The sequence below is a fragment of the Accipiter gentilis genome, chromosome 31 (genome assembly GCF_929443795.1).
Source record: "Accipiter gentilis chromosome 31, bAccGen1.1, whole genome shotgun sequence".
In the NCBI taxonomy this organism is placed as follows: domain Eukaryota; kingdom Metazoa; phylum Chordata; class Aves; order Accipitriformes; family Accipitridae; genus Astur; species Astur gentilis.
In genome coordinates, this window is record NC_064910.1 from 8,045,054 (window position 1) to 8,068,141 (window position 23,088).

General features: G+C 46.2%; 2 protein-coding genes across 7 annotated transcripts; both read left to right on the forward strand.

The window, feature by feature from the left end:
• Positions 1-6,351: 6,351 nt before the first annotated feature.
• LOC126053000 (lysozyme g-like) lies at positions 6,352-11,588 on the forward strand. 6 transcript variants are annotated; one of them, XM_049834461.1, is made up of 6 exons: positions 6,352-6,470; positions 8,562-8,635; positions 9,032-9,133; positions 9,395-9,591; positions 9,715-9,853; positions 10,874-11,588. In XM_049834461.1, the coding sequence occupies exons 2-6, from the start codon at positions 8,572-8,574 to the stop codon at positions 11,005-11,007; spliced, it is 636 nt and encodes a 211-aa protein (XP_049690418.1). In that variant the 5' UTR covers positions 6,352-6,470; positions 8,562-8,571; the 3' UTR covers positions 11,008-11,588. The 6 variants fall into 6 exon arrangements, with proteins under 6 accessions (XP_049690418.1, XP_049690416.1, XP_049690415.1 ...); XM_049834459.1 differs by having other exon boundaries at positions 6,353-6,467; XM_049834458.1 differs by having other exon boundaries at positions 6,353-6,482; positions 10,874-11,587.
• Positions 11,589-15,225: 3,637 nt separating this feature from the next.
• Positions 15,226-22,841, forward strand: LOC126052850 (lysozyme g-like). Its single transcript, XM_049834080.1, has 6 exons — positions 15,226-15,245; positions 18,507-18,697; positions 19,333-19,422; positions 20,038-20,234; positions 21,323-21,461; positions 22,239-22,841. The coding sequence occupies exons 1-6, from the start codon at positions 15,226-15,228 to the stop codon at positions 22,370-22,372; spliced, it is 771 nt and encodes a 256-aa protein (XP_049690037.1). The 3' UTR covers positions 22,373-22,841.
• Positions 22,842-23,088: the final 247 nt, after the last annotated feature.

Consider the following 23,088-nt stretch of genomic DNA (forward strand, 5'->3'; position numbering starts at 1 on the left):
GCATTTTAAAGAACAAGGGCCAACATGTAAAAGTAGCTGTATATCATGCTGCTGTGGAGTAGGGAAATGCAATAGGTGTTTAAGGACCTTTCCAGGCTAACATTGCTGCATCAGAATCAGCAGTCAGCAAATCGAAAAGACAACAAATGACAGACAGGGAAGAAAAATCTTCTCTGTAAGGGTCCTATGCTTTGGTTTTACAACCAATTTCAGTATTAGGAAATGTATTTAAATGTGCTTCTTACAATAAACAGAAAGTGTGAGGTGGCAAGCTTTCTCTCTCATGGACTTGTTAAGCTGCAGGTGGTATGGGCTGATCTCTCCATGGCTCAGGGATCCGTCTGAAGTCCGAGGCTGCAATGACTGGCTTTCATGGACACCAGGTAGAGGGAGCAATTAAACAACCTGTTTCAGCAGTAACTGAAGCAGTAGGAAACCGCTGCCAAAAACAAGTCCCCATGGGCTAGAGCCATAAAGCCATGTGAGTGAACAGATTGCTCTGATGACTGACTCTGAATGCCGGAGTCGGAATGGTTTGAGCCACATGTCCATGTCCCTCTCACTGAGACATGCAGAAAACAAAGGGAAACGCCGCCACAGCAATGCAGTGCTGAATAACTGGTTTGTTCTCCTTTGTTACTCATTGAAAAAGTGGGATGGGATTTCCTAGCCAGCAAGCTGTCCCCAGGACCGTGCTTCTCTGGTGGTTGCCTTGGGCACACTCGGGACCGCACCCCAAAATACTGGGCTCGTCTTATGGGGTTTTCTTCCTTACAAAAACAACCTCATGTTTTATCCAGGCCAGAAAGGGCAACACCAGCCCTACTTTAAACTGGAGATGTCAGACGAACATGAGAAATCATGTGTGGGTCATACTGGTGGTCGGTCACCCCTGAAGTCTGCCTCCAGCAGCAGCAGTAGGACATGCTGCCTGGGGAGGACACATGCGCTTGGCTGCTTTCTGCGGTCCATTTCCAGCCCAGCACCCCCAGCTGTTTAACAGGGGTGACAGGAGGCACATCCACCCTTTGTACGGCACTGTTGTCCATGAATCCATCCAGTCACTTTGGGAATGTGCTGGTGCTGTTGGCCTCTACAGCCTTCTGGGTGGCAAAGGCATGGCCACAGGTTCCTTCATAATACTGGTTTGAATCTTTATAAAATCCTTTCTGAAGACCTAGCTATGCTTCACCCACTATAGATAAAGCTATACTTTATCCACATACTCGCTGACATCGTCCCAGAAGACCATCAGGATCCAAGGCAGGATTGACCCCTATGGGAGCTGGGCTGACCGTCTCCCAGCTGACCAGGTTTATCCATCACCTCAGTGATCTTACCTTTAACGTACACTCTCTTACATTGCCCAGGACGGGCACCAGCCTGTGGTCCCTAGGACCCTTCTGGAGCCGGTGCTGCAGTCAGGGGTGACACCAGGCACCCACCGGCATGCCGGCACTGATGCCGCCTGGCAGCAGAGCCCTTGCCCAGGCTGCCTGCTCTGCTGTGGCACAGCTCAGTGCCCCCAGACAGCTCAGAGTCACTGGCAGGAAGGCTTTCTGTTTGCTCCAGTCCTTACTTCCTATTTATACTGAGTTAATCTGACTTCTGTCAACTGTCCCAGGGTGGGAACCTCCCCACAGCCTCCACAGTAAAGACAGGCAGGAAAACTACAAAGGACTACGAAGGCTTAGTACCCCTTTCACACCTTTTTCACCAAGCAGCCCTGACCTTTCCCCAGCTGCTTGTCATGTTTTGCTAACAGTTTGAGCATCCCTTGCAAGGCACCCTCCAAGGCCTTTTTCAGTCCTTTTCCTTGTTTACATGTGACCTGTGTTTTATGTCAATTTAACACCAATTCTGAGATGGACAAGTTTTCCATTTCCTGCAGAGCAGCCTTTTCCCTATGGCAGTCACCGTAACTTTTCCTTTGAGGGGACAACATTTTGTTTTCTTCTTGAGTTGTGGCATTCTTTTACGTCTAACATGGTATTTTTGAACAGCCACCAGGACACTTGCAGGCTTCTTTGGTTTGGAGCTGCTCCTTTTTGCTGGGGACTGTTGTTTCTAATGCTTGCCTTAGTTTATTTAGTTGCCTTCCTTGAAACTGAGTACTCCCATAGTGGATGCACATGGCCTGGTTTTTTCCCCTTTCAGTGTTAAAAGTGATCATGTTGTGGGATTGTAACCTCAGAGCAGTTTCCCACTAACACCCTTCAAATGAAGCCATTGTACCACTCTTTAGCGTTTGTTTCTGTGGGTTCTCGGACCAGCACTTCCTGCAAGCAGGGACTTATTGCAACCAAAAATTCTGCTTCTGCATCTCATCCTGGCAAGGCATCGATTCAGCGTGTACGCAGGCTCTCACTCATACCACCATCCTGTATTTACTGCTTCTCTTGTCTCACTGACCACTCTCGCTGTCCTCCTAAAGTATCAATAGTACAGTCCTACTACAGTATTTTTGTCAGTAGTGACTAGGATTTCCACTCACAGGTTTTTAGGATGCTTCTCCTTTCCTGTAATATTTTTATGCTGTTACATTTTTATCCTTCACATACGGCATCACTCCTCCACCTCTACATCCTACTCTGGCGTTCCTATAAGGCTGGCAGTGCCATATCTCATTGGTTTCTTAGCCTCCACCAAGTTCCTGAGATACCTGCTATCTCAGGGTTGTCATTTGGCACCAGGCATTTGGGTTCATCGGCCTGTTTTTGAAGCCTCTAGAATCTGTGCAGAAGCACTTTTAAGTTTGCCCTCTCTTCATTGCTTAATATTGCATGTGCCAAACCCTTGCCACTGTATTGTTCTATTTTGTCTTTCTCATTTATTGTAGTCATGGTGCTCATTTCCCTCCTGGTTTTTTCAGAGGTAAACTGAATGTCAACCATGTCCACCTTGTAGAACATGTCAGTCCTCTGCATCTCTCAGCCTCCCCTGCTTCTAGTGGAAATGCTCCTCTACAAGCTCTTTAATTTCCAGTGCCACAGCCCCACAGCCTGGCTGTGTTACAGCTCAGGTGCAGCCTACCCCTTCTAGGCTGCTCCTCTCATCCATGAAGTTTTGCCAGTTCTTCCCATGACTCAACCATCTACAAGGCCCTGCATTTCCCCACGAGACCACAGTGCAGCCTTGTGATGAGGGACCTGCCCCCAGCGCAGGAGCTCCCAGCACCCAGAGCATCCTGCCTCCCTGCCAAAGGCTGGGCAAGCTCCCACAGCTTAAATGGGCTTAATTGGTTTGGGAAGCTTCTATCAGCCTAGTGTCTGCCCTGAAGGCATAACTAGGATCACTCATTTCTTACCCTACCCTTATTAATCTAATTAGCAATAGAGGAGAAATGTTCAAGAGCATGAAAAAACCCCACACAGTGAGGATGCAGCTGACCCAAGACTCTTGTGCCTTCACACCGCGAACTGCCCTGCTGCAGCCCTTGGTCCTCCAGAAACACTTCATTTCCAAGAACTGGAGAGGTTTCTTGTTGCAAGGCAGGCAAGGAGAAAATTGGTCCCATTTCTGTCCTTTAAATCAGGTTTTATTTATGAATTCCCTGCCTATTAAGCCACACCTCAGCTGATGCAGATCAAGGAACTGACAAAGTTCAGGAGGGGCTTGGATATGTGCACGGTTAGAGAAATGAGGAATATAGATTCCTGTCATAATAATAAAAATCCTGGCAGCGTATTTTTTGTACCTTTTCCTTAAAAACACAGACAATCTCTAACAAGATGTGGCTGCATGCCTGAGACACAAGGGCCATATAGGGGACCAGATTATCCCACAGATGTCTGCCCTCAGCATTTAATTGCAGGAGTTTGTCCTTCCCTCCTGCCAGACACAGGGGAGAAGAGTAAAGAGTAGCTGGTACTGGATCTGATCCAGTGCCTTGCAGTCTGGCTTCTGGGTAAAGCAGAATTGTCTCTCCCATGTGACTGCTGTGATCAATGAAGAGCTGCCTACTGATAGTTCATGAATACTATTTATTGGCTCGATCATTGTGGCCCTTGATATATGTACTATAGGTAGGTGTCATGCACTTACCACATACCCAAGCTATTTCAGTAGAAGGACTGTCAGATTGCTCTATATGGAGGCTGAAAAGTTAGCTGGGCCGTTGTGGCCAAAGGTTGATGGCCAACAGTTCAAAGCCTTGCTGGTGGCCAGCTACTAGGGGGATCCCCTGGGGACTGATCCTGCAACTAGTACTGTTTAGTGTCCCCAGCACCAACGGTTCACAAGTGCTTGGTGGGACAGAGCTGCCAGTCAGAGGAATGTGGACAAGCTGGACAGGGATCTCATTAAATTCAACTGCAGGTGTTGCCAAGTCCCGCACGTGACACAGAAAAGTCCCAGGCACCAGTACATGCTGGAGACCAGCCAGTTTGAAAGCAGCTCTGTGGAGAAAGCTGTGGGAGTCCTGGTGGACAGCAAGTTGACCACAAGTGGGTAACGCACCCTTACAGCAAAGGCAACCAACAGCCTCCTAGGCTGCATTAGGAAAAGCATCACCAGCAGGTCCAGGGAAGTGATCCCTCCCATCTACTTTGCACTTGTGCTGAATTTTGGGCTCCTCAGTGTAAAATGGACCCTGATATGCTGTAGGCCAGTGCAGGCCACCAAGCTGGAGCACAAGTTATACAAGCAGAGGCTGAGGGAACTAGGTCTGCTCAGCCTGGGGAAGACAAGGCTTTTGGGAGACATTTCCAGATACCTCTGTGGAGCTTATAGAGAACGTGGAGTCATACTTTTCCCAGAGGTGCACAGCAAGAGGGTCAGAGGCAACAGTCACATGTTACAACAAGGCAAATTTAGACTTGATAAAAGAAAAGGAGATTTTCACAAAAAATTGTGGGTGGTTAAGCACTGTACCAGGTTGCAGAGAGAGGCTGGGGAATCTCTGTCCTCAGAGGTGTTCAAAACTTAGCAGTGCAAGGCCCTGAGAAATCCAATCTAGCTTCAACCTTGGTACTGCTTTGAGCAAGGGGTTGGACTAGAGACTTCCTGAGGTCCTCTCCAGCCTCCATCACTCTGTGTTTCTGTGGCTCTGTGAACATGCAGCCAGAGGGAAGAATGGAAAACATAGATTTAATCTTCTCAGCACACATGCTGAGACACGATGAAGGAGCTGCTCGCACGGATGCTGCACAGCTTGCCATACAGGGGAGCTCCCCACGTTGGCTCTGGGAGCACCAATGTGGTTTACAGGTCAGTCAAGGGCTGGGCAAGGGAGAATCAGCAAAACAGTGATGCCAACACCCCAGGCGTAATGGGCTTGGACTGAAACAGCTCACCTAGCCCATCAAGTGGCACTTTGGCATCTGTATCCCTTCTCCCCGCAAAGCTGGGCTTTGCTTTCAGAGGTAAAGAAGCAACATTTTAAGAAGGTTGTTTTGGGCCACCTCATTCCTCTGACTGCAGACTACCAGGGAGAATAAACTGCAGGGGCAGAGGAGAGCAGAGCGGCTGGGAACACCAGCACTGCAGCCCCACCGTGGGAGCACGAGCCCCGTGGGAAAGGTGAAATCCAGGGGGCTGAAGGGGTCCTCGGGGAAGACAGAGAGGGTGCAGAGAGAGGTTCAGCTAATCCGGTGACCACAGCAACCAGTTAATAACGGACTCAGTGTTATTTGCCTTGCTCCAACTAAAAGTGGGGGGAAATTCCCACTCCACTATTCATTATCAGCATCTTCTTCTGTGAGATTTCCAAGAGATAATGTTAAAATATCAGTCTTCTTCAGCAAATATGCCAGGTCCACGAGGCACTCATCTGCCCAGGTATTAAATAATGAAGGTAAACCTGGGGGAGCAGCGTGCCGCTTCTTTCATCACAGCCTTGTGCAGCGGCTCCATCGTGTGAAGATGTTGTCAGAGGTGGGATAAGACCCCATGCATCCACACCATCGAAGGAAACAGGGCTTGCAAAGAAAGGCATCAGCAGAAGTCGAACCCACTGCTAATAAAGCTGTGCCCAAACAAGCCCTCCTCCGCTTTGCTTTCTGACCCCTACGCACCTTTTGGAGACTAACTACGGCCTCCAAAGTGTAGGGGACAGACATTTGTCTTAAACATTTCTTGGCACAGAAGAAACCACAAGACACCGGTTTACAGGGCAGAGCCCTGCACAAGAATCCACAGCCTGGCGCAATAACTGCCAACACGCTACGGCACAGGCGCAACGAAAGGTCGTCTGGTGGTCACGGCACTTAATGGGGGCACCCGACAACCGACGACCCCCTAAAAAACACATCCGCATGTGCAATGGACTGGAGACACCACACGATCGCTATGTGGGTACCAAAGTCTCTGTGGCAAACGTGCCGTTGCCTTGACTACTTCTTGGAACCAGGCGGAGACTTTGGGACTCGGACTGTATAAAATGGTGCCATCAGGAGCTAGGGGTGGGATCCCCCACCACCAAGACACCAACAATCAAGAGGACCAACGGGATGCCGCTGGATCCACGGGTGGTGATATCTTCTGTCTTTGTCTCTCTCCCCTCCTCTCTTTATACATGTGGCGTGGGACTCATTTGTGTAGTCGAGTTGTCTAGTTAAGTAGTTGCCATTTAGTTATTGTATCTACCCTCATGCCTTGCATTCTGTATTAATAAATGGTTAAACTAGTTGGCTGGTGTCATTTCACTTTAATTCAGTCCAGGGGGATCACGAACTTGGGATCAGTCCAGGGGGATCACTCCCCAAGGGGAGAGAGGTCATCCTAAACGACTCCTTTCGGCCCCAACACAAAGACACCAGCCAGACTCCCCCACCCACAGTGGGTAATACTTTTCCCCCCTGTGGTATTTGTGGCATGTGAGGTGGCAGGGAAAGGGTTGTGAGCGTGCGGAAGCGTGGCTGGGAAGCAGAGGGAGAGGTCTCTCGAGGGAAGGCAGGGAGCTTGGAAGACGGAGGCAAGGGCCTCCAAGACCCTCTGACTTGGGCAGCTGCGGGCAAATAACCCCTCGTTAACATGACACCGGTATCCTTAGCATTGGGGTCTGTCCCCAGGTGGCAAACGCAGTTTCAGTATTTGGAAACGCCCAGCTCATTACAGTCCCTCTACTCACAGGCAGGCATATGCCAGAAACCTCCCGCCTTCACAGCAGAGAGAAATGTTGAGGCAAAGGGTTGTCTGAATCATTTCAGAGATGCGTTGGACTCGTTAAAAGCTATTACAAACAAACAAAAAAAAAGCTGAAACAACAAGGTGTCATTATTTTTTTTGCTGACAAGCAATATCGGCAGAGCACGCTGTCTCGGGAGCACCCCTCCCAGGCAGGGGGAGATGGGCCACCAGCATGGACACGGCCAGTCTCTCAGGAGAGGGCTAGCCCAGGCAGTAGGGCTACATGCCCCTCCGTGCCACGTGGCCAACAGCCCAGGGTCAGTCCCAGCCCTCTTTTCTTGAGCAGTAGGGACACAGCGCGGGATGCTGGGAAGGGACTGAGGCAAACACTTGCAGAACAGCTGGATGCTGGGTCTTTAGCTCAGCCCTCACCATGGCTCCTGCCAAGAATAGGGTGTGAACTATAAGATGTAGATGGAGAGACACCCAGAGAAAAATCAGGTGTTTCTTCTTCTCTTTGGAAATCTGGGAAATGCCACTCCTGAGTACATACTTGCCACCACGCCAATATCTATAGTGCTGCAGGTTCTGTTTACATAAGAAAAAAGTGCTGTTAAGTCTGACAAAACCACAGCCCAATACATTTCATCATAGTGTCATATTACCACTGAACGAAAGGTTGCTTTCCCTATATATTAAACTTCCCCGAACCTCAGTCCTATGCCAGAAGCTGAGCTGCGGACAAGTAGGTAAGATACCATGCTCAGGGCAGGAGTTCTCCTTCCCTTCAGCAATACCACCTCCTTGGCATCCCAGAGGCTGCAGCTTTTTCCTGCCTGAGATTTCTGCTTGAATAAGGATACCGATATTTGTCCTGTAGTTCTGGATTCAGGTCACCTAAATTTACATGCCTCTCGTCCATACATGAGCCTATCTCCCTAGGCTCCCCTCAGAGCCCGTGAGGGGAAATGGGTGTTCCCAGAGTACAACTCACCCTAAAGTAGGTAGCCACAATGGTTTAGACAGATTGCATCTTGAAAGTGCCAGTTTCTGGGTACAAAGAAAGTCTGAGGAGATTCAGGCGAAGCTGTCCAGGTATGCCGAAGGTGGTTTGTATATGGAATAAGGGCGTTCATGGTGGGAGTGCAGCAGCACAGAACATTACTAATTCTGTTTTCTGAATTAAATATTGGGGTTTGAGATCTGGAGGAAGTTACCAGTATGTTGTAGAAGAGACGGGTTTGGAACACCAGCAGAAGTGAGAGGTCACAAATCTCTTTAGAATGGCTGCAGCCTGGTTTGTGCCAGAGCAGGAGAGTTGCCATTGGAGTCTCTTAGAAAAAAGAGCCAGAACTCCATTTGTGTATTGCTTTGCCTACCCAACCAAGAGAAACACCCCATCAGCTCAGAAAGAGTTTCTTTGTGTTTATTTGGCAAGCAGCGCGATATATTCGTGCCTTCATGCGTGCCAGTGCTGACTGATTGATTTTCAGGCTGTTTGGCATGCTGAGGAAGAACCGCTCCACGTACACAATGCTCGTGCTGCTGGGCCTTGCTGCCCTCCTGGGTAAGTCTGGCATCCCTCGCTGTCTCACCCCAACCAGCCGGGCACACGCTCCCCGGGGCCGGGAAGCAGGAGACACTGATGCACTTCCTCACCTCCCTCCCCAAAATCTCGGCTGCCATTAAAGTCTATCCAAGGAGCGAGTGCTTGGCTCCCCTCGTGAGTCTTGCAGAAGGAGGGGTGGCCCCTGAGGGACGGGTGGGCGCAGGGTGCTGGGCGCAGGGTGCTGGGCGCAGGGCAGGACCTCCCCTCCTCTCCCTCACAAAGAGGGACAGAGGCAGTCCCGTGTGGCTCCCGCACCCCGCAGCCCATCCTCTCCTGGGTGCAGCCTCCCCTTGGGTTCTACTTGCAGTCACAAAAGGTTTTTACTGCTTGAGCCTTTCTGTGTCCCCTCTGCAGGTGCCTCCCAGGGCCGCACGGATTGCTACGGCAGTGTCAACAGAATTAGAACCCCTGGGGCCTCAAGAAAAACTGCAAAGCCAGAGGGTTTACCCTACTCTGGTGAGTATCCCTCTTCTGCCAGACAGCTCCATTTCTCCATGGGACACTAATGCCAAATCCTTCACATTTCCAAAGCGCTGAACGCACACTAGCTGCTGAGCCTGCATAATATCCCCGTAGGTGATCATCTACCTCCTCCCAGAGGCAAGGCAAACAAAATGTTGGTGTAATTCTGTCTGTATTAGAAAGAGAGAGGTGAAAGGCAATTCTGAGTTTTAAAAGTTATTAAGCAAATACCTTTACTTTTGATTTTGATTACAGGAGTTAGAGCTTCAGAAAAGATTGCTGAACGGGACCTAAGAGCTATGGATCAATATAAAACACTTATTAAGAAAGTTGGTGAAAAACTGTGCATCGAACCAGCCCTGATTGCTGGCATCATCTCCCGGGAATCTCATGCTGGCAAAGCACTGAAGAATGGCTGGGGTGACAATGGAAATGGATTTGGTTTAATGCAGGTATTTGCTGATACTCCACTAAAACCTGATAAACAAATAGCATATAAATAAAAGTAAGGCTCCTAAACGTATCATCCATTACAGCAGGGAAATTACTTCTTTTTGTTGTTTTGATATTTCTAGGTTGACAAAAACTCACATAGACCTGTGGGACAATGGAACAGTGAAGCTCATCTTACCCAGGGCACAAGCATACTTATCACGATGATAAAGACAATACAGAAGAAGTTCCCACGCTGGACAAAGGATCAACAGCTGAAGGGTAAGGTACAAGCCACAGGTTTTGTCCAGGAAAGAAGAAAATCTTTAGGATGAGAACATACTGAATTAGTTCCCATGTTTCTCAAAAACTACGTTTCTAGCAGGCTGTGGCTTAGCTTTTCACCGCTCTTTTACTTCACCAGCAAAAGACAAGCTTTGTCAATTCCGTGTAGTTTCTGCCTTTCTTTAGTATGGCAGTCTTGCTGAATTTTCACCACCATGTGTCAAATATTTATACACCTGAAATCTAGTCTATATAAGAGCTGAGCTTTCCTTATCTGACCATGAGGAGTCTCCTACAGCCGTTCATGTTAACAAATAGCTCCGTGGTTTACTTGAACGGGGCCAGCAGTTCACTCCGTATCTCTGTTGACAAAGGAGATGAGTTGTTTGCTCTCAGGGAATTGCAAAATTGTGCTGCACAACATCGAATGGCTGCCCGCTTCAAAGCAGGCTGCACCCCGCAATCCCCTTGGACTGCTGGGCTGCCACAGCAGGTTTAGCTACCTCAGATACCTCAGCTTTTCAACACAGCATATGGAGTAGCATATACACAGCTGCGAGACAAAGATAATGCAATGTATTAGTGTGTTTCAGCACTCCTTTAAGAGCAGTAGTTTTCAAGAATGAGTGCGAAGTTACAAGGATGATGTTGGATATGATATTATATGATATGATATATGATATGAATGATATGATCCCATTCTATTCTATTCTGAACAAGCCTAGCATAAATGAAGACCTTGTGCTGGGCCAGGTAAACAGTACAAGTTCCTCAAGCTGCAAATATCTGTGAACACAAAACCTCAATATCTTTCAGATGTTTTGGTGGATTCAGGAAAAAACGTAAGCTGTTTGCAGAGCCCTATTTAGGTCAAAGAAGATCTGATAATGCCGCCTATTCCCCTTCCAAAGTCCTGATAAGTGAAAGCTTTCAAAACAGTAAAAGCTGAACACATCAGGCTGGAATTTTCCCTGGTTTTTTTAAGTCTGTATGAGTTCTTTTGGAGTTTTGTTTCAGGTGGGATTTCTGCCTACAACGCTGGTCCTAAGAATGTCCAAAGCTATGACAGAATGGACATCGGCACCACCCACGATGACTACTCCAACGACGTGGTTGCGCGAGCCCAGTATTACAAGAAACACGGATACTAGACTCGGTAATCTCTACTGAGTAACTTCCTTACCATCACCTGCATCACAACCCTGAGGGAGACAAGACACAGAGCAGCTGTACCCTGCAAACCCATAAAGATGCAAATGTACAGGAATGATTTATATGAATAAGAATTTGCAGACTAAAGCCCTGAATTTTTAAAACAACATTCAGTAAGACACCAGTCATATAGTTTCTTTACAAGCAATATGGTTTGGATTTTACAAAGGGAATATTACCAAAATCTTAATGTTTTTGTCTGCTATCTACTTATTTCTCTGAGTTATGAGGAATACCTTGTTTTGCTATTGATAATTTGCTGCCTTCCAGATCTTAAAACACATTTCTGGCAAAATCTGTCATTCTCTTAAGAATTCAAAAGGCAAAATACTTCCTTGGGTATTAGCTTCATGATTTATTTTTTCAAAGCTGCTTGATATTTACATTAAGCTGTGGCATAGTCATTTTTTTCTGAATGCTAATTTTTCATATAAATGCATAGAATGGATGGATGCTTTCAGTCATACAGAAATAAGCAAACAGAAATCGAATAAAAGTGTTATTAGCAAACAAAGCAGGACTCCAATGTACTCATGTTGTCATGTGTGTTAGCAAAGTTTGGATAAGTCTGATGTTAATTTTAGGCAGATAGAGAAACTGAGAAGGGAACAGGATGAAATACATGTTTGCGCTTCACAAAATTCTTTGCCCTCTCTGCTGCTTGAGAAGAGTGACACTCAGGGAAACAGCAGTCTTTGAGTTTCGTATATTTTGCTGCTCCTATTCCTTCTAGACCCGGAATTGAACTATGTTGTGGTTTAAGCCCAGCCAGCAACTAAGCACCATGCGGCTGCTCGCTCACTCCTTCCCCCTGGGTGGGATGGGGAGGAGAATTGGAAGAAAAAGGTAAAACCTCATGAGATAAGGAGAGTATAACAGGACAACACAAGGAGGGAAGAAGTAATAATAACAACAATACTAATAAAAGAATGTATAAAGCGAGTGATGCACAATGGAACTGCTCACCACCCGGAACCCGATGCTCAGCCTGTTCCTGAGCTGCAATCCCTCTTCCCCCTGGCCAGCTCCCCCAGTTACATACTGAGCATGACGTCATATGGTATCAAATATTCCCTTGGCTAGTTTGGGTCAGCTGTCCTGGCTGCGCCCCCTCCCAGCTTCTTGTGAAAATTAACTCTATCCCAGCCGACCGCAGGATAAACAATATTGGGGGTGGGAGGGTGGAAAGGCAACAGAAGGAGAGGGGAAGATGCATGCAGGACTGAGTGAGGCTCATTCTCGAGGGCCAAAGAAAGAGTTGGGTTTGGTCTGGCAGCAAGTAGTGCAAGCCGTGCCTTTCCCACCAGCATCCACTTGCATGCTGAGGGAACTTCCTTTATTCTTCCATGATGAGCTTCTGGGACTGGGAATAACTGTATGTCAAAATAATTAGAAAAACCACTGGCTGCAAGCATCTTAAATGGATAGGAAAATGCAATCCAAAGCCATTAACAGTGCACAGAGTTATGATACACATCCTCCCACGAGCAATTAGAGACCATGCTGAAAACATCCAGCATAGATTTAAACAGGGTAAATAGTGCCCAGCCAACCTGTTTGCCTCCTGCGAGATGACTGACTTTTTGGAGAAGGGGAGAGGAGAGGATACGGTATACCTTGACCTGCCAAGGTCTTTGCCCCAGCCTGGTGTAGCATCCTTATAGCAGACTGGTGAGACATGGACTGGATAGGTGGGTAGAAAATTGTCTAGAAAGTTGCCAGGCTCAAAGTATGATGGTCAGTGTCACAGGGTCCAGCTGGTGGCCAGTTGCTAGTGGCATCCCCCAGGGACAGATCCTGCAGCCGGTATTGCTTTGTGTGTTCAGCAGCAATTCAGACTAGGGACAGAGAGCGCTCCCAGCAAGTTCACAGATGGTACCAAATGGCAGGTCCTGGAGAGGCTGGAGAAATGGGCTGATGATAACCCCATGGTGATCAATTAAGACAAAGGCAAAGCCCTATACCTGGGACAGAATAACCCCATGCACCAGTACGGGCTGGGAGGCAACTGTCTAGAAAGTAAGCTGTGCAAAAGGGGACCTGGAGGTCCTGGTGGACACCATGGGCCCTCACAGAGATGTAGACTAAGAGCACCCTGAGCTGCATTAGTAAAATTCTAGTCAGCAGGAAGGGGAACTATCATTTCCCTCTCTTTCATGCTTGTGAGCCCACACCTGGAGCACTGTATGCAGTTTGGGGCTCCCCGATACAAGAGAGACACGGACATGCTGCAGTGAGTCCAGAAGAGGCCACCAAGCTGGTCAAGGGGGGAGCACAGGACACACAAGGAGAGGCTGAGGGAGCTGGGTCTGCTCAGCCTGGAGAAGAGTCAGCTTTGAGGTGACCATGCTGTCTGGGGCCCTGACCGCACTGATGGGCTCTGCAGCCCCTTCTCCCTCTCTCCCAAGGGTCTGGCTGCCTGCATTGAAGGTCAGCTCTGATACCGCAACATGACGAGCCTCATCTGTTCTGCCCTCCCACGCACCTTTTGCCTGCTGGCTCAGGAGCTGCATTTAAGCTCACAACCTTGCCCAGGGTCCCCACCTCAGCTGCACTGGAAGTCAGCCCTGTGCCTGGCTTTGTAACCTACTGATCCTGATTTTCCCTTGCCGACTTTCCTTCCTGGCTGGCTCTTAAACGTGTCTTGTAATGACAGACTCGTCCTAGCAGGTCACCTCGATTTGGAAAGACCTTGCTTGCCATCACCACAGCCCACGTGGTGCTGTGAGCAGTTTGTATGGGAAGGTAGGCTGGGAGGTGTCTGCCTCGCTACCACCCTGGAGGAGCAGCTGTCTGACAGCATATGCTTGGAAACTCAGGTGATTCACTTAATATTTTAAATACAGGCTGCACAAATCACCCAGAAGTAACAAATGCTGATGACTATTCAACTCTTAGATCAACCCATTAGTCCCGCAAAATGACTCTGAACAATCACTTCTGCAGATGCCTCATGCCATTAGTTCCTGGGACCAGCGCGGAGGCATGTCCCTGTCCCACGGCTCACCGGCCCACAGGCTCCATTAGCTGGAAGGCACCTTGCTGACACTTCAGCTAGACCTGCTATGAAATTACTTGTGTTTGTTATGTAAAACATACATGTTTTAAAGCTACTTTCTCTTGTCTTACCTTGTACCAAATTGCTCAGTAGTACCTCTGAAGGCAAGGTCTTGGCACTGGCAGTCTCCATGCTAACTCCCACCGAGCCCATACAGCCAATATCAGGTGAGATAAGGGCCATTGTGCATTTACAGTTAAACATGAGCACTTCAGTATTTCCTACGTCCTGGCAGTTTTCCAGTAGTCATGTAATAAATACATACCAAAAACATCCTGCCTTTTTCTTTCTTATTCAGAAAAAAAAAGCCAAAGCTTTGTAATTTGCCTTAGCAAAGGTATAATTGGTTTAATATGTATCTTCATAAGGTCCTCCTTACATACACACAGAGATGGCTGCAAACCTCACAGCAGATGTTCACTGCAGACATCCCTCCAGGTGGACGGGTGGCAACTTCACCTTCTCCTCACGCACGCCACCGAGGTGGGCTGTGCTCTGCATGCCAGGATTTGCCTCCCATAGCTACAGAGGGGATTTAGTCTCCAACATCCACCATCTTCTGCCTTCTGGCCCAGGGACTAACACTGCCAGCATCCCTAGCCCAGGCCCAGAGCAAGGCAGCGCCGTGGGAGACGGGACTGGGGAGGGCAGAAGTGTCCTGCTGTGGTGCAAAGGCAACCACCACACTAGGATGCACAACATCATAGTGTCTGCAAGACACACGAATCCTTTGTGCTAATCAGCACCAGAAAAGCCTCAGCCAAGGACTGCGTTGGGTTCAGGTAGCCATAGCTCAGTGAAGATGGAGACCAACTGGAGAACCTCAAAACCACAGCAACAACCATGATCAGAAGTGAAGAAAATGTGACCTGAAGAGGCTGCAGAACTGGGACGACTTAGAGAAGAAAAAATGTGCTAAGGACAGGTATGTCTGTCTATACGCAATAGACAGCCAGGAAAGAGAAAGAAGTAAAGAGGTTTGCCACATCCACGTGGACAGAGTAGAACACATACATAAATGCAAAAATACATGTAGTTTCCCATTTTTGGCTTTCATTTTTAATTAGCAATGAATGCAAAGCATTATCTTACAACAAGAATGGCCTTTGCTGTACTTAGGTGAGGTCAAGAACAAGACTTCCAAAATACTGGAGAATTTATCTAAAGTCTTAGCTCGGCTTTGCAAGACCCAAGGTTTGCAAACATGAACTTATTACAAAAGACACTGAAATTTGTGCAATTTGTGTAAGTTTCATGGCTCTGTCCTGTTTGCATTCTCCAGCATGGGGCTTTACATCTGCTCATGGGACAAGTAGAACTTCTGCAAAAACTACTGGGGACTTTTGAAACCAAACCAATAAATAAAACCACCAGGGTTTTGAAATGTATGGTGCAGGTTGTTCCCTATAACAGCCACAGCCTTTCCTTCTTTCAATACTCTTTTGGGTCTGCACTATCAGGCTTAATGTCTTTTTGATTGCTTAAATGCTAAACTATAAAACTGAGCTTTACTACAATGGTGTCTTAAGTTAATTCCTCAAATATGAACTGTTATTACAGAAAAGAAAAAAAAATTACGAAAGCAGTAGCTGAGAATCATGTATCACAGAGGGTATAGTTTACTGATCGGACTACACTACCTAAAAATTAGATGGGAAAAAAAAGGAAGTGCCACTTGATCCAAGTCAATTTAAACCCACATCCAACACTGAGAAGCCATGAGTGCTTCTAAAATAAGTCTGCAGCAGCAAAACACGTGAAGAATAATCCACTCAAAATTTTTATTACAATTGGACTTGTGTGATTCTTTGTGAAATGCAGGAAGGGCCTAAAAGCATGTTCTTAATTTTCTTTATGCTGCCTTAAACATTGTTTTGTATCACACAGGTCCTGAGTGACCTCCTTGGGTGTCTCTTATTTACAGAGAGAACATCTATTAAATGCATGCCAAAACTCTCAACTACTGGCTTACCAGAATGGAAGAGAGGCTTGTTTTATTTTATGAGAAGACATCCTTACTACTCATTACTGAAGATAAACAAGAGCTAAAAGTAACATAAATCACAACTGTCATCACACTTTGTTTAAACATTTCCCAGCAGGATTACCCAACTTCCACCTTCCAACCTGAGAAGGTCACTATTTCACTGTTTCTCTGGGTATCAAAAATGCTGCAAAGACAGACAGGACACACCCAAGGACAACACAAGCAAAAGTAAATCCAGTAGAAACAAGTCAAGTCACGCTCCTACAGTTAAAAAAACTTCTAAATACAGTTTAAAAGCAGTTAAATATAAAATAGTTAAACACAAATTAAAAATAGACTAAATTTTGTTCATCTTGGCAGCATGATGTTAAAAAAAAGGCACTCTAGTCATTGCTTTGCCTTTAACTGAAAACATTTTCAAGCTGCCTTGTCCTAGGCTGTGGGATATCACCTGCCCTCTCAGGAGCTTAACACATATATTCTTCAGAGGAAACTTTTGCAGGTGAGCCAACACTCACACCCACACTGAGAAACAATGCTCTGAATCCCTTTCAATTAATGCATAATCTGCTTCTGAAAAATGCTAGGGCCTGCCTCCACAGCTATTATCTCAGCTCTTACACCAAATGTTTTCAGTTGGTAAGTAAGTCTCTGTCTCGATAAATGTCTCACTCATGGAAACCAGATTTAACCGACTCGCTGTCTTCCACCTCTTTCTTTCAGGCTTTTGCCCTCCTGACAGACAGTCAGCAAGTTAAATTATTCCTTCGGTCATGTATGTGTACCTTCGGATCATGCCCTTGCCTTCGGCGCGGTTGCACAGACAAAACGGACTGAATTCGGCAGCGGTTTCTGGGGAGGGAAGAAGCACCGGTCCCCGGTGCTGCAGTGGGGTAGGGCAACCCGCAGCCCACGGCACTGGCTCCTGGCGCTCTGAGGTGAGCTCAACACGAGAGACCACGTTTCATGGCAGAACCACACTCTGACAGGCTTTTGTAGTGTTTCTGAAAGAAGGAGAAGAACTAGGATGAGCTGGAGCTGAATTGGAGGTTGCTGAATGCCTCAGCTAACAGCGAGTACAAGGGGAATCTGGGACATAAACCACAATTTGGGGCACTTTTGAAGCTGCCCAAAGCCACAACCTGTACCCCTGACATCGCAGGAGAGATTGCAATGCAGGGTGGCTTGGGTACTGCCTCCTCTGTGGCAAGTGAGCGGTGGGACGAGTGAGAGATGCTGCAAAGAGCACCGGCAAAAGCCGTAACTGGTTTTCCGACCCCGGAGAACCAAGCCTGCGGCAGCTCCCAAGCTCTCGCTGCAGCCTGCTTGACACCGCACGGGTGACAGGGCTGTCGTTATGAACCACCGTGCCGACATGCCATTCTCCCCCAGTAGCCTGAGTACGGGTTTGTTGAGGAAAATACTTCCCAGGACATGTGAGACTCCATGCACGCATATATGGTTAAACAATAATTTCTGGATAGGGCTCCAGAAAACATGGGAGCTCTACCTACCTGCCTGAATTACGGTGACGTAGAAGCAGCAAATTGGTACATCGCTTATAATTCTCCCCCAGCAATAAGGGAATGGTAGCACAGGCCGTTTGGAGATTGCTGGTTTGTGAATCAACTTCAGTGGTATCCTGAATTTTCAATTTTTTTTTAACATCACTTCTGTATGAGCCATACCTGTTCTAATTTCCTTCCTACCAGACGTACTTGCTTCTGTTTCAACCTTCTTTATACTCACTCGAAATTGTGAACATGAAGAGCTCCACGCATGGGCTGCTGTGACTTTTTGCAGCTGGTTCTCTGTGGGTGGTATCAACAGTACAGGAAAAATTTACAGAATTGAATCTTTCAACGCAGTGACATGGGCTGAATTCCCCAGCTTAAAATGCGGAAAAGCTGATGAAAGAGCAAAACAGCATTTCACCCTCACAAAATTTACCGCGGGGCAGAAGCATGTCGGGATGGATTAGCAGTGATGGGGAGGTCTGCCACCCAGTGGCTTTTTTCCATACTGCTGAACAGCTACAGTAGCTTTAATCCACACCGCCTGCTGATTTGGGCTTGTGCTTTCACCTTTGTTGTGGCTGTACAAGAGGGGATAACAACAGGGACCTGGCATAGTCCCTGCATATCCAAATTCTCAGCGGTTGCAGCTCTGTGTCATGTTATTGTTGCTGGGTCTTTGCCTGCAAAAACTTTATTACATCCAAAAGCGCCGGTTCCTGTTTCCCCATTGTCAGCACATTATTGCTGCCAACAACTGAAGGTGGGTGGTTGTTTTCAGACGAGGCTCCTCCTAGTTCCAAACTGTTAGCAACGGGGGTTTTAAATTAAATTAACAGGTATTTCATTTTTAAAATCGTCATTGTGTTTGTGCTGCAGAGCAGAAACCCTGTTGTGTTTGGGTGGACACACAAGAAGTTGTCAGGCGTTCCTGTTTCCCGTAATACCAGTGACATGTGGGAAGTGCACTGAGTCAGCTGCTCTAACACGCCATCAGCAGATAAAAAGCCCGTTTGCCTCTACAAAGTGCAGCGAGAAAGTGGGGAGACATCCTGCAGCAAACATGTCAGGTCTGTGATGTTTGTCTGATATTCTTGTAAATAATTCACTGTACCAAAGTCTTTTTTTCCATTAACTGCTAGGCTCAGGTTAGCATTGTTCCTCTCAGTTGCTGTTTGCATGTTTTCCCTTCTGCAACGGCATGTTTAGACAACAGATAAATGCAGATAAATTGCAAACTGCAAGTCAGAGAAATTGCAATGAATTTGAAGGATGTTTCACTTCGATTTTTCTTGTTGACAGTAGCTATGGAAAAGCAAGCTGGAGCCAGTAAGTGGTAGGATTTATTTTAATTCTCACAGATTTGTGTTGTTTGTTTTGGAATAGAAAAAAACACCTTTTAGAGGTGCCTTTCTCCATTGGCTATGGGGGCAGCCCAAGTCACAAGATTAGTCTAGACAGCTAAGTTTTAGGCAAGCTAAAGTTTGAGGAGATGAATTGCGCACAAGCTAGTTCACCTCACAAGCTACGCTGTGGCTTTATGCTAGCGTGATTGAGAGGTAATCCTTTCCAGAGCATGCAATACCATGACTGCATCTGCTAGCGCAAATGCCTGCATTAATATCAAAATGATGCCATGGGTTTCAGTCATGGATCTGAAAACATTTCAACGGCATTTCAATCTGGTTGTAAATACTGCTCATAGGCTGTTTGGACCGTTACGGGAATATACTGAATGTTGACACAACTGGAGCTTCGGAGGCAACTGCGAAACCAGAAGGTCTGAGCTATGCAGGTAGGCACTAATTCGGTTGTTCATCTCTCTTTACATCCACGCACAAGCTCATGCCTATTACGGATTCCCAGTCTCTGGCTGTCCGTCATTGTCATGTGAGCAGATTTTTCCACAACCAACAAAGATCCTACTTGGGCACGTAAGTTTATGTTGGGAATAGAGTTGCCTTTGAGATGATATTCAAGACCGTCACAGAGAAAATGCAAGGTCTGCTGGGTGCATCCAGCGCCTGCCATCGAGCCTGCTTTTCTCTCTCCCTTAAGAGGGTTTCCCTCATGATCTAAGTTTCTGAATATTTCCTCAGTGTAGTCCTAAATTAAAAGAAACTAAATCTGGGACTAATCCACCCAAAGGCTTAGATTTAAAACAAGAAGACCTGCCTTTTAGTCTGCACACTAGAGAACTGCCCTCTGTATTTGAAAAAATATCTTTTATATCATCTGTGTATTGATTTCTAGGGCACTTACCCTTCAGCAAAATCAGTCAATTCTATCATTGCTTGTCTCTAAACAGATTCAGAAGGATTCAAAAAGTCAGCTCAGTCATAATGACTGTTAGAACAATTTGTTTCTGATTTCAAAAATGAAAGGAAAAGTCACGCATATTGTGTTGTAGGAGTTCCTGCCTCAGAGAAGATTGCAGAAAAAGATTTGAAGAACATGGAGAAATACCAAGCCAAGATTACACAAGCTGGCAACAGCAAGTGTGTTGATCCAGCTGTGATTGCTGGTATTATCTCTCGAGAGTCGCATGCTGGGACAGTGCTGAAGGATGGCTGGGGTGACCATGGAAATGCATTTGGTTTAATGCAGGTATGGTCAACCTTCTTAAAACCACAAACCTCATCCTTCTTTTGAAGCAGAAAGTCAGAAGAGTAGCAAGGTCCCCATTGAAAGGCAGCCCCCTAAACCTTTTCAGCCAACTCTTTGGCCAGAATAAAGCCAACACTGACCCAGCTGTCAGCTCCCGGCACCAGGGAAGGACTCCGGTGAGTGTCAGGGCACGAGCAGACTGCTTTTGCACTGTGAAACCGCTGCTTGCTTCCCAGCACGCTCTTGGGAATGAAGAGATTAGTTATTCCTATTTCATACTTTAGATAATAAATCTTGTTTCAAAAAGCATTTTTTTTTAACTAAGCACGGAGGCCCGTAGGCTGCAGCTACATACAGTCAGATTAATTAGCATTCATGCACCACAGGGGCCTGGCTAGTGGGGGATCTTGCTTCATTATTCATGCCTACATTCATGTCTCACTTGTTTGCCAAGTTGTATGCTTATCCATACAATCCCTAAACATTTGCTGCATGCATTGGGATCTGCTTTTGTAACAGCTCCAGCCCCCTCAGACGTGCACTTTACTACCCCATGGAGAAGAGGTGGAGGAGAAGGAGAAGGAGAAGGAGAAGGAAAAGGAGGAGAAGGAGAAGGAGAAGGAGAAGGAGAAGGAGAAGGAGAAGGAGAAGGAGAAGGAGAAGGAGAGCAGAACTGGGGCAGAGATCGAGGGGAGATCCCTAGAAAAAAAAAACACGGGGTTTTCCCACCCTTGATGCAGCTGGGGAGGAGAGGGGCAGCCACCTCACAGCTGGAAAAGCTTGAACAGCAGTAAACCCAGTTTCTGCACCCTGTCACCTTTACAGCAGCAGCTGTGCTGGGTTTTTAAGGCTCTGACAGACAAGGAGGTGGGGCAGGCATTCCTCTTCAGTGCCCCGATAGTCTGCTATTCACACATCTGTGAGCTTCGCCTGCACTTTGAGCTGAGCTTGCTTCCTCTCTATACAATTACAAAAGAGGTAAACCATGAGATTAAAGATCAAAATGAATAAAAGCAGCCTGTAACAATGAAGAGCTCTGGATAAATAGCGGGGTTTCTGGTGTGCTGATACTGCTGTCTCACTTTCAGGTTGACAAACGGTACCATAAGATTGTCGGGTCATGGGACAGTGAAGAGCACTTAGCACAAGGCACAGAGATTTTATGTGGGATGATAAAGGAAATCCAGAGGAAATTCCCAAGTTGGACAAAGGAACAGCAGCTCAAAGGTAAAGTTTTGTCAGCTTTAAAACACTTCACACATATATAAGTCAAGTGCAATAACGCTGTGAAACTGAGCACTTCAGAAAATTTAACACATTCCAGTCCCTCTATTTGTTTTATTGGCGTGTGGAATAATATTCCTTAATACTCACTGAAGGGAATAAGAGTTGGTTAGCTTTCTAGCAGGCTTTTGGAAAACTTGGCAAATATAATGACATTTTTCAGTTGCAAGGAGTAAGGGTGGGGTTTTCCCCACCTTCTCCATTTCATTTGTTTTGTGTTTCTATACCCACCTACAAAAAGCTATTATCCTGGCAACTCTGAAGAAGGAACACATTAATTTTGAAAACGTACGGTCCTCTCTGGAGGAAACGTTGTATTCTTGAGCACCGATTACAGCTGAAGCAGTTGTGGTTGGGTCCCTTTATTCTAACTACAACACAAATATGCCTGAGTTTATTAGTGTGGGTAGGCATGAAGGAATATACACAAAAGGAAACAGTCATACAACTGAAGATGTTAACATTAGCAAAATACAGCAAGGGGACAATGATCACCAAGTCCAGATGTAAAGGAGGAAATTATGATTTCTTCACAAAGTTAAAACAGAAAAGGAATGCCTCAGTGACAAAAATAGCTGGAAACGGTAATACTATGGCCAACGGTACTCGTGAAAAGAGAGCTACAAAATAAAGCAATGTATTTAAATTGTGATTTTTTATTTGCTTCTTTACTGATCAAGTATCACCTCTGTTTATGTGTGTCTTTCACTCGCATTTCAGGTGGGATCTCAGCCTATAATGCGGGAGCTAACAACGTCCAGAGCTATGATAGAATGGATATTGGCACAACCCACAATGACTATGCCAATGATGTGGTTGCAAGAGCCAAGTTTTATAAGAGAAATGGATACTGAGATACCCAAGTGATGATTAGATTTGAGTCACTGGTTGTGTACTTTGCTTCTAATTAAAAAAATTCTGGATTTCTCCCCCAGAAAGAGTAAGAATGGGGGAGGGCAATGAAGCCAGAACCTAGTGCAAGCTTTCAATGTTTTTTTTTTTCAGCTAAGGCTAAAAAAATCACTTTAAAAGGTAACACTGCTAATAATCCAAACTGCAACCTATCTTTTGCCATTTATTTTTTATGTCACTTCACGAGAATATTCTAGCAGAGTTTTCATCTGTGCTTGCAGCTTCTCAAGCAGCAGATTAATGCTGCAAGAAAGTTGTAACACTGCTTAACAAGATTTTATCTGCCTTAGATTTTTATCTGTCAATACATATGTCTAACAGCAGTACAAAATTGGTTTTTAACAACTTGCAATTTTGGAATTGAGCATTTGCAATAAATATTGCATATGTTTAATCTACTGGAAGAGTGTATCACAGTGTATCATATCCTTTCAGAACACTTGCTCTTAACTTTGGTGGTGTGACACCAAAGTGGCTGTTTATTGTGACAAGAGGGAAAATACTAAGCTATCCTTGACTTTTTTTTGCCCTTCATACTACATTTTAAGCCTTTACAGTTGCAACAACCTGTAAAACTCAAGCTGCTGTAATGAATACTTCTATTGAAGCTATATATTATCTTCAGTGCAGGGTCTGGAGTAAGAATATGCACATTTCA

Coding starts and splice junctions, on each gene's coding strand:
- LOC126053000 (XM_049834457.1), top strand. CDS start 7,789: ATGCCAGAAGCTGAGCTGCGGACAAGTAG. Junction 9,592..9,714: donor ATGGATTTGGTTTAATGCAG/GTATTTGCTGAT, acceptor TGATATTTCTAG/GTTGACAAAAACTCACATAG. Junction 9,854..10,873: donor AAAGGATCAACAGCTGAAGG/GTAAGGTACAAG, acceptor GTTTTGTTTCAG/GTGGGATTTCTGCCTACAAC.
- LOC126052850 (XM_049834080.1), top strand. CDS start 15,226: ATGGCCTTTGCTGTACTTAG. Junction 18,698..19,332: donor TCCTGCAGCAAACATGTCAG/GTCTGTGATGTT, acceptor TACTGCTCATAG/GCTGTTTGGACCGTTACGGG. Junction 20,235..21,322: donor ATGCATTTGGTTTAATGCAG/GTATGGTCAACC, acceptor TCTCACTTTCAG/GTTGACAAACGGTACCATAA.